Below are 9,960 nucleotides of genomic sequence, written 5' to 3'. Positions count from 1 at the left end.
TTTTTCTTGTATTTTATTTTCAGATTCTATTTAAAAGCATAAGTAGAAGCTCCAGATAAATATTACATTATCCCTACTGAATGGAAGTGTGTTTTGGGTGCTCAGAGGCAATATAACACCTTGATACCAACAGGAAAGGAGCATGCAATTCCTCCTTGCTAGAGGAATGCAAACTGTCATCACCCCTGCCAGAGCTGGCTAAAAGTCTTCCCGGGGTCTTACAGCCAGTGCTTTGAGTAAACAAGAAAGGAGTAACTGTGGGGACCACTATGACTTTAGAGAGGTCAGCATTATATGTATAAGAATAGAGTGGACAAATTCCTGCTCAGATGCAGTGTTTAGAGAAAACAATCCAAAAACATATTATGAAGAATTCTCTCACAGTGTAAGATTTCTTCTGATAATACTTTTTACTTAATAAAATTCCAAATTTTTGGATAGTATGAACATAACTTCACTGAATTTGAACATGTACAATTCTGTATGTTTAAGGAGAAATAAATATCACTGCTACAGACTCTCACTATTAAAAGTACAGAAGTTGATTTTTACCAGCCATACATCAATGTCTTAGTGATGATGACACAAACAGACCAGCTGACAAGTAAGTCTAGTCGAAGTACATAGAATTACAGTTATTTGCTGTATTATAAGTATTGCTTCCCTCTGTTGGAGAAAATATTTTAAAACAAGCCAGATTGAACCAGAGTAAAGAATAACATTAAAGAGTTATGTCATGAACTATGTAGAGAGTGATAAAGGAGAGCAAGTCAGTATAAATCTTAAATAATTTCACTTAGTAGAAAAGAAAGAATGGAAAACATGCTACTTTCACTGGCTGGAAATTCCAGTGGTTCACTTGAGCAACTGTATAAACAGCAATATACTTTTCCCCATTAAGACAAATCAGCTTATTTCTTACGGCTCTGTTTTTTTCTTACATATATACGTATATATCTTCAGGCATAAGTATAATTTTTTCCCACCTGAACAAGAAGCTGGAAAGCAGCACCACAGAAAGGGACCTAGGCATCCTGGTGAATGGTGAGTTCAACATGAACCAGCAGTGCCCTGGCAGCCAAGAGGGCCACCTGGGAGGCATCAGGTGCAGCATTGCCAGCCGGGCAAGGGAGGGGATTGTCCTGCCCTGTTCTGGGGAGGCCTTGGCTTGAGACAATTCTGTGCACCACAAAAATATGTTAAACTGCTAAAAGGTGTCTGTTGTAATCCACTTTGTGGGGGTGCAACAACTCCCCCGGGGCCTTGGTGTCTCAGACAGCCACTGATGATCAATGTAGCTAAAGATGAGACAGGTTCTTATTTGGAAATCCGAGTATTTTTTATTAGAACATAACTCCAATGCTGACCAGGGACAAGAACAAAGGTAGGGTGCTAGGTTTTATAGGGTAGAGCAAGGGCAGAGTTTAGGGTCAGGGTCCAATAGCGAGAGGAGCAAGGACTGCAAAGGGGTGAGCTGAAGTAAGGTAACCAATAGGAATAACTGAGGCAGGGATATTGCATTCTAACTTTAATCAGTGATAACAAAAGAGGAGGAGAACATTCTAGGTTGATACCTTATTTGTAACTTGGGTGTGCAGTGCTTTTCTCTTGGGCTTGCAGGGGCACACCTCACAGACAATTTAGAAGAAAATTATCTGCCCAGTGAGCCTCTCAATTACAATTCACCTGTAAGATGGATCACCACCTCTAACATCAAAAAGAAAAGAAGGGTAATCATAGTAGGTGACTCCCTTCTGAGGGGAACAGAGGGCCCCAAATGTCAACTGGACCCATCCCATGGGGAAGTCTGCTGCCTCCCTAGGGCCTGGGTATGGAATATCACTGAAAGACTTTCTGGGCTGATTCAGCCCGCTGATTATTACCCACTGCTGATACTCCAGGCTGGCAGTGATGTGATCAAAAGGAGGAGTGTCAAGGCGATTAAAAGGGACTTTAGGGCACTGGGTCAAGAGGTTGATAGGACAGAGGCACAGGTAGTGCTCTGCTCAGTCCCTCTGGTGGTGGAGAAAAATGATGAAAGAAATAGGAGAAATCGCATAATTAACAAGTGGCTTAAGGGCTGATGTCATCAGCAAAATTTTGGATTTGATCATGGGGCAACTTTTACACTACCTGCTTTGCTGGAACCAGGTGTTAGATCTGTTGTTTGCAAATAGAGATGGGCTGGTGGGAGATGTGGTGGTTGGAGGCTGACTGGGGCACAGTGATCATGAAATTAAAGAGTTCTCAACATTTGGTGAAATCAGGAGGAGCACCAGTAAGACTCTTGCATTGGACTTCCAGGGGGCGGTCTTTGGCCTATTTAGGAGACTTATTCAGAGATTTCCTTGGGAAGCAGCCCTTAAAAACAGAGGAGTTCAGGAAAGATAGGTGTGCCTCAAAACAGAGATCTTGAGGGCACAGGAACAGACTGTCCCTGTGTGCTGAAAGATGAGTCAACGAGGCAAACGCCCAGCCTGGATGGATGGGCAAGGAGATTTTAGAGGAACTTAGGAATAAAATGTATCATTAGGAATCAAATGTATCATTAGGAATAAGATGTATCATCTTTGGAAGGACAGTCAGGTCTCTCAGGAAGTATTTAAGGGGGCTGTTAGAGCATGTAGGAAAAAAATTAGGGAGGCCAAAGCTCATTTTGAACTTAAAATGGCTACTTCTGTGAAGGATAATAAAAAATGTTTTTACAAATCTATTAATGGTGAAAGGAAGGGTAAGACCAACCTTTGTTCTTTATTGAATAAGGGAGGGAACTTAGTAACTGCCGATGAGGAGAAGGCAGAAGTGCTTAATGATTTCTTTGCCTCAGTTATTAGTGGTTCACCCACCAGCTGCGACAAGTTGTCCTCCATACACTCTAAAAATTTCCTGGACTGCCTTTTTCTGTTGTATTAAGTTCCCAGCAGATGTCTGGCAGGTTGAAGTCACCTACAAGAACAAGGGCTGATGATCCAGAAACATTATCTAGCTGCTCATAGAATAAGTTGTCCACCTCTTCTTCCTGATTGAGTGGACAATAACAGACTGGTGAGGGGCTTGGAACACAAATCCTGTGAGGAATGGCTGAGGGAGCTGGGATTGTTTAGCCTGGAAAAAAAAGGAGACTCAGAGGTGACCTTATCACTCTCTACAACTTCCTGAAAGGTGGCTGTAGCCACATGGGGGTTGGTCTCTTTCTCCAGGCAGCAACTGACAGAACGAGAGGACACAGTCTTAGGCTGCACCAAGGGAAATAGAGGTTGGTGTTGTGGTTTGAAAGCAAAACGAGTGAGAGGCTCCAAGTCAGAAATACAATTTAATAAGAAGAAAGGAAAAGAAATAAAATAAAATAAAATAAAATAAATGCAATAACACAAAGGACCACTGACAGAGTCAGAATACAACCTGAGCAGGATGGTGGAAGCAGTCCAGATGAGGTGCTCTTCCTGAAGCAGTGATCCTGTAGAAAGGTCTGGTAGCTCTGGTCCTCTGGGAATCCAGTGGATAAGGGCTGCCTGTGCTGTCCCAAACCCCAGATGATATCCAGGTGAGAATGCTTGGCTCCTCCCCCTGGGCAGAGCATCTCACAGTGGGATGATGAGTTGTGAAGTGGGTCCTTGATGGCCCATTAAACAGAGATAACTCCTGGAGGGAGTTGCCTCTGACTCATGGGCAAGGTGTTGATGGGCCATGAGCAGGAGACAGCCCAAAGGCAAGGGCTTGGGAACAGTACAGCACTGCCCCACTTGTTTAACAGTTCATGAAGATGGTGATAGAATAAATACTTTGTGTACATCCTACACTGCAACCCAGGACAGCTGGATATTAGGAAAAAGTTTTTTACTGAAAGAGTGATGAAGCACTGGAATGGTCTGCCCAGGGAGGTGGTGGAGTCACCATCCCTGGATGTGTTTTAAAAAAAAGGATGTCTGGATGTGGCACTTGGTGCCATGATCTAGTTGAGGTGTTAGGGCATGGTTGGACTCGATGATCTTGAAAGTCTCCTCTAAACTAGAAATTCTGTGAGTCAGTGATCTCGACCTCTTGGGGCAGAGGCACTCCACAGGTGTCCAAGGAGGGCCATGAGGCTGGTGAAGGGCCTTAAGGAGAAGCCTTATGAAGTGTAGCTGAAGTCACTTGGTTTGTTCAGCCTGGAGAAAAGGAGTCTGAGGGGAGATCTCATCACAGTCTACAATTTCCTTGTAAGGGGAAGAGGAAGGGCAGACACGTACCTCTTCTCTGTCGTGACCAGTGACAGGGCCCAAGGGAATGGCCTGAAGTTATGTTAGGGGAGGTTTAGGTTATATATCAGGAAAATATTCTTCATACAAAGAGTGTGGGCACTGGAACAGGCTCCCCAGGGAAGTAGTCACAGCACCAAGCCTGACAGAGTTCAAGGAGCATGTGGACAGTATGTTCAAGCACATGGTGTGACTCTTGGGTGTAAGAAATAAAATACAAAGTTCCTGAATTCAGTTGAGCGTTAATACTGTAAAGTGTCTTTTTTGTTAGATACTATTTACAATTACCTGTTTGTAAGGCTTTCTCTGTTAGATACTGTTATCTCAGACCTATTGCAAATGCTTTTCCTAAATGTTTTGTCTGTTAAGTGATACTTATCTCAGACCCCTTTGAAGTTGTATTTCTCCCATCTCCTCCTCCTACTCCCTGGATATCAACTGCATGGCAACTGATGACACCACCTGACAGGCAAATTGAGGAGGCCTCAAGGGCTCATGGGACACTATTCAGACATAAAACCCCTAAAAACAACAATCCAACCCAAAATCAAGGACTAAGAATACCCACTCTGAGTCAGCAGAACCATAGAGGACCCCCAACCAACCAAAGCTGAGTTCCATCTTGTCACCATAACTTTGCAGCACTCGACCAGACAGACATCCCTAGAGCAGGAGCCCAACAGGGTCTTCCAGGGGCTGCTGTGAGGAGGAAGCCCCAGCTCTGCCCTGTGGCAAAGCTGAACAAAGCTGAACACCTCCTCCCCTGTGTCGTGTCATCCATCCCATCGGGAGCAGCGGCAGCGAGTGTGACCCCTCGAGCCCCCATCTAGAGCTGATCTTAGTAAAGGCATTAAAAAGGAGCTGGTCTCCTTGCCCTGTTCATTTCATTGGGGTGCCCTGTGCAAGGTCAGAAGCTGGACTCAATGATCCGTGTGGGTCCCTTCCGGCTCAGGATATTCTGGGATTTTTTTGTTGTTGTTGGTAAGGAGTGGTCTAAATCCTGAATATTTTGGTTAAAATAAATAAACAAACAAACAAATGAAAAGATGCAATAAGGGTGCAACTCCAAAAGAGACTTCTGCGCCTTTCTCTGAAGAGGAGCAACAGCTGTTATCTGAGCCAAGGACCCATTTTAACATGCCTTATTTCCCTTAAGTACCAAAAACTGTATTTTTCATATTTCTTGAAGCCATGTCTAGACAAGCCAAGCAGGTGTAAAATTGTTTTGGCTGAGCTGGAGAGCAGAACACAGCTGAAATAATTTCCACATCCTCCTTCTCTGGAGTGCATCAAGTGGGCAAGGACAGACCACGGTCACGGCGAGATTTTGAAGGGAAAACAAGGAGGAAGAATAAGAACACTGGGTGAGAGTGAATTGGGGAGGGGGTTTGGTGCGGGAGAGGACAGACATGAAAGCCGGGTGAAAGCTCCTCTGCTCTTGTCTCACACAACATGACAAGCACCCAGGCATGCTCATGCACATACAAGATACACGTCCTGCTCTCTGCCAGACCTCGTCCCCTCGTCGGGCCGGGCGCCAAAAATGCGAAATGCAATCCTGTGACGTCCCGCACCCTCCTCCAGCAGAGTTATTTTAAAACTTAACGCATAATGCCCGGTAGCAACAGTGACCAGGCATAAAAGGGCAAAGGAGAATGGCAAGTGAAGGAGCACAGGAACAAAAGGAGGAGTAAACCCCACTAAAACTATCGCAAAACGGCTGCAGCAGCACCAGCGGGGAGACCCGGGACGGGAAGAATGGCTCAGGGTCCGGGAGAGCCGGGGCCGGCTCCCGAGCTCCGCCAAAGCACCTCTCTGCGGGCCCGGCTGGGGCTGGGGCTGGGAGGGGACCCCGGCACCGCCCGGCGCTGAGAGCGCGGAGCTGCCCGCGGGGAGCGGGGCCGGCACGGGGGAGCGGAGTGCAGCGCGCAGGGAGTCGGCGCCGGGGGGCTGTCACCGGGCCTGTCACCGGGGGGGCGGGGGGACTGTCACCGAGGCACGGGAGGGGCTGTCACCGGGTGCCGGAGGGGCTGTGATCCGCAGCGGTCGCCCGTCGAGAGCCGCCGCCGGCCCCTCCCGTGCGGCGCCGATGGTGCTGCCGGGGCCCCGCTGCCCTCTCCGGGGACTGGTCCCGCTGCCCCTGCCGGCGGAGGGCTCTCTGTCCGGCACGGCCCCGGGGCTCTGCCCGTGCCCCCCGGTGTCCCCGGGCCCGCTGCCGGGGCTGGCGCTGCTGCAGGGCGGGCTGGGGTGCGCGCTGGTGGCGCTGAGCCTGGCGGCGCCGGCGCTGAGCGGAGCCCCGCAGGTGCAGAACGCGTGTCCCCCCTGGGCCGGCTGCTCGGTAGGTGACGGGACACGCCATGGGGGTCACCTGCGGGATTGCCCGTCCCGGGAAAAGCGGGATCCCGCTCCTCCACCGTCCCTTGGGAGCCGGGAAACGGGGTGACGGCTCTTTGCAGGACCTCAACTGGTAACAAACGTCGAGAGAAACAAATAGGGGGGTTATTTCCTATTTTTCAAAGGCATTTTTTGGAGAAAAAAAGATATTCGGTTGTTTTGCGCTGTAAGACAGAGGATTTTCCAAAGTCGTTGCAGATATAGATGTTGCACGTTTGTGCTCTGTGCCTTTGCTCGTGGGCATAATAACAGATAAATCTGCAGGGTTCATGGGGAAAGAATGATGGACTTAGGACAGTTCTGTAAGGAGTACTGAGAGAAGTTATTCTGTCTCCTGGTGGATCCTGCCTGAAATCTCAGCTTTATAAGTACGGAATATCTATGAGAGTTTGTATTGCAGTAGCAAGCAGAAGTTAGTAAGTGTAGGAGAGTTGCATTGATTAGTCCCAGTTTGTGGGCCCTCCAGCAATCAGCAAGTCCTCTACTGGGGTGGAACATCCAGCTCCTGCTGCCTCTGTGAACAGTATCAGCTCGCTTTAAACATTTCAATTAATTTGCCAGTGTTGTTCACCACTTGTGGAAATGTGCTCAGTGCAGTAGTTTGGGGATCAAGTGGTTCCTGTTCATCTGTATCATGTAGTGTTCATCCCTAAAAGTACACAGTCCTTGAGGCATGACCATCCAGACCATCCAAATGTCTATGTTGGGTATCTCTCTTGTGATCTTTTATCTTTTTTTTTTTTTCTTACTCTAGGTTAAAAGAAGTTTAAATATATGTAACCAATGGATTTTCTTTGAATTCTGCACACAAAAACATGCTCATGCTTTTAATTTAAAGTTGCACATATAAGATAGATAGAAGTATTCAGTGTTTTTAATAATCAAGAAGAGTATTGGTTTTGTTTGTGCTATTTTAAAATTATATTTCTGAAACAATAGTACACTGAGAAAAGTTACCAAAATACCATTTGTGTGTAAAAATATAAGTGAAACTTTTAGCCCAGGAGCAATCTGGAAAAGCAGATGCCATTAAAAGCTGACTGATGGGTCTGGTTGGGTGCTTTTTGGTTTGGTTTTCTTTTCATTATGGATGTGACATGCTGATTTGTGAGGGGCATGTCAGGAAAATATTGAGAAAGACTTTCTTTTCTTATCTTTAACAGATGCAATGAAATAAATGTGTTGCCCTTAAGGGAAGAAAAAACAATTTACATCAGTATTGATGTGCTTTGTTATAAAATCATGTGTCCATCTTGCGTTCAGAGAATTAAAAAAATGCTTGTTCTGAAACTGCAGAGTTATGTATGTGGTTTTGCAACACCAGTGATGATGGCAGTAGGTGTTTGGCCAAGTCATATATGCGTGTTACGCCAGAATAGATTGATCATGTCAAGTGAATGAAGTTACAGAAAGGATTTATTAAAAATACTAGTCGATTATTTCCTGCTTGTTCCAGTCTTCCTGTTTCTTTTTAGGTTTAGGAGCTTGGTGTCCACTGGCTTAGTCCCAAAGTCCAGTGAATTAAAAGTATATCTTTATGGGGCATGCTAAGAAATGTATTTGTTTTTCTTTATAGGGTTCCCATTCTTCTGTGAGACAGTATTTTAGAAACTGTTTGTTAAAGTTCTACAGCTATTCTTTATAATTTCTTAATTGTTTAGCCCTGTAAGGTAAAGAAAGAATCATAGGGTTCAGTTCTGTGATTCAGCAAGTTTGGTCTAACAACTGCTGTTAGAGAAGGATGTGCTTTTATTTTGACTTCTTTCCTCATGCTGATAATAGCATACATCTGATTAAGTAGCAGAATGTTTCAGGGAGCTAGTGCTGTGCTCTTTATTGACTTTAGTAGGGTTCATGCCCTGGGTTTTAGCTCACCGAAATGGTCAGAAGTCAGCAAAGAACCTGATAAGCATTCTCTGCTGATGGGTATTCTCTGCTTTACTGGATCTTTGTATCTTCCTAGCATTTCTGTAGTGGTCCAAAGCACAGTAATAAAAACGGTGTAAATGGCATTTTGTGAACAGTTCTTTGCTTCTTGGTGATGCTGTGTTTTTTGATGTTGTAGGCAATCTTATGTGGAATTTTAGGGTTAACAGCATGGAAGAGGCCGATGCTCCTTTTGGTAAGTATGGATTAAAGTTTGTAAGGAAATTATAAAAAAATGATCCTAATTTAATAGTCATTGGAAAAAAAATAATCACCCCTTTCTCCTTTTAAAAAATAATGTCAAGTATTTCTTTTCGAGTTATAGAATCATAATTATTTAAAGAGAAGCCAAAGACCATGAAAGGCTATGTTCTTTCCTGCATAGATGAAGTCCCCAGTGAGGGCAAGAGTGGAGTCTGGAAGAATTGTTAATGTTAGTTATTGTAACAAGTAATTGTTAATGTTAATGTTAAAGTGCACATTTTATGTTTTTGTATGTATAAGAAAATGCTGGGTTAGAGTAAGTAATTTAGTTCTCTGAGGCAGTGCATCTTAAACTGAAAGGAAGGAGATGGTTTTATATCTTAGCTTAGGTATAGTGTTACAGTTTTTGACAATGGTTTTGAGAGCCAATTTAACACCTTAACAGCAGGATCCAGTGCTAGTTTCGTGTACAGTTGACATTGCATTGCTGTGAGAGAAGTAGATTGATGTGCAAGGTGTGTCCACATGTAAGTGAAATCTTGGGCTGTGTTGCTCTTAGTGTCCCAGAGTTTGGATTTGAAAAAAAGTTTTGAAGTTGCTTTTGTTTGTGTGTGGGTTTAGAGAGTTTTTTTTCATTTGGTTGGTTGATTTTGGTTTTGTTTGTTTGTTTGTTTGTAATTTTTTGCCTTACTGTCACTTCCAAAGACTTCTTTTGGGCCAAGGCAGTTGTTTTATTTTTCTGCAGCACTCCTTTGGGATCCAAATGGGTATCAGTGAGAAGTACCAAGGATTAGATGTGTGAGCTTAGATGAGTGGATAGAATCACAGAATTGTAGATTCACCAGGGTTGGAAGAGAGATTTGAGATCATCAAGTCCAGCTGTCAACCCAGCACCGCCCCAAACACCTAAACCACATCATCCAATGCCAGAAGGTGTTCAAGATGCCTCTTGAGCACCTCCAGGGATGGTGACTCCACCACCTCCCTGTTGCATCCTATTCCAATGCATGTCTAATCGAACAGCAAAAAAGCTTTTTCTGGTATCTAATCTGACTCTCCCTTGTCTCAGTTTAAGGCCATTTCCTCTTGTCCTCTCACTGCAGGCACTATAGCAGATACAGGCCCCTGAATCACCACAACCTCCTTTCAGGGAGTTGTAAAAAGCAATGAGCCCCCCCTTGAGCCTCCTCTTCTTGAG

The 9,960-nt window shown here is 44.9% G+C and overlaps 1 protein-coding gene across 1 annotated transcript in view; it reads left to right on the top strand.

Moving 5' to 3' along the window:
* Nucleotides 1-579: 579 nt before the first annotated feature.
* Nucleotides 580-9,960, top strand: part of ENTREP1 (endosomal transmembrane epsin interactor 1) — a gene marked incomplete at its 5' end in the record, with an annotated part of 32,478 nt that continues 23,097 nt past the window's right edge. The window contains 4 exons of the mRNA XM_083883188.1: nucleotides 580-604; nucleotides 964-1,105; nucleotides 5,907-6,006; nucleotides 8,698-8,754. Coding sequence (XP_083739314.1) covers nucleotides 580-604; nucleotides 964-1,105; nucleotides 5,907-6,006; nucleotides 8,698-8,754 — 324 coding nt within the window. The remainder of the gene's footprint in view (nucleotides 605-963; nucleotides 1,106-5,906; nucleotides 6,007-8,697; nucleotides 8,755-9,960) is intronic.

The sequence above is a fragment of the Zosterops lateralis genome, assembly GCF_965231275.1.
Source record: "Zosterops lateralis genome assembly, chromosome: Z".
Taxonomy (NCBI): Eukaryota; Metazoa; Chordata; class Aves; order Passeriformes; family Zosteropidae; genus Zosterops; species Zosterops lateralis.
The sequence above is the reverse complement of the archived record's forward strand: the minus strand, read 5'-3'. Positions and strand labels throughout refer to the sequence as shown.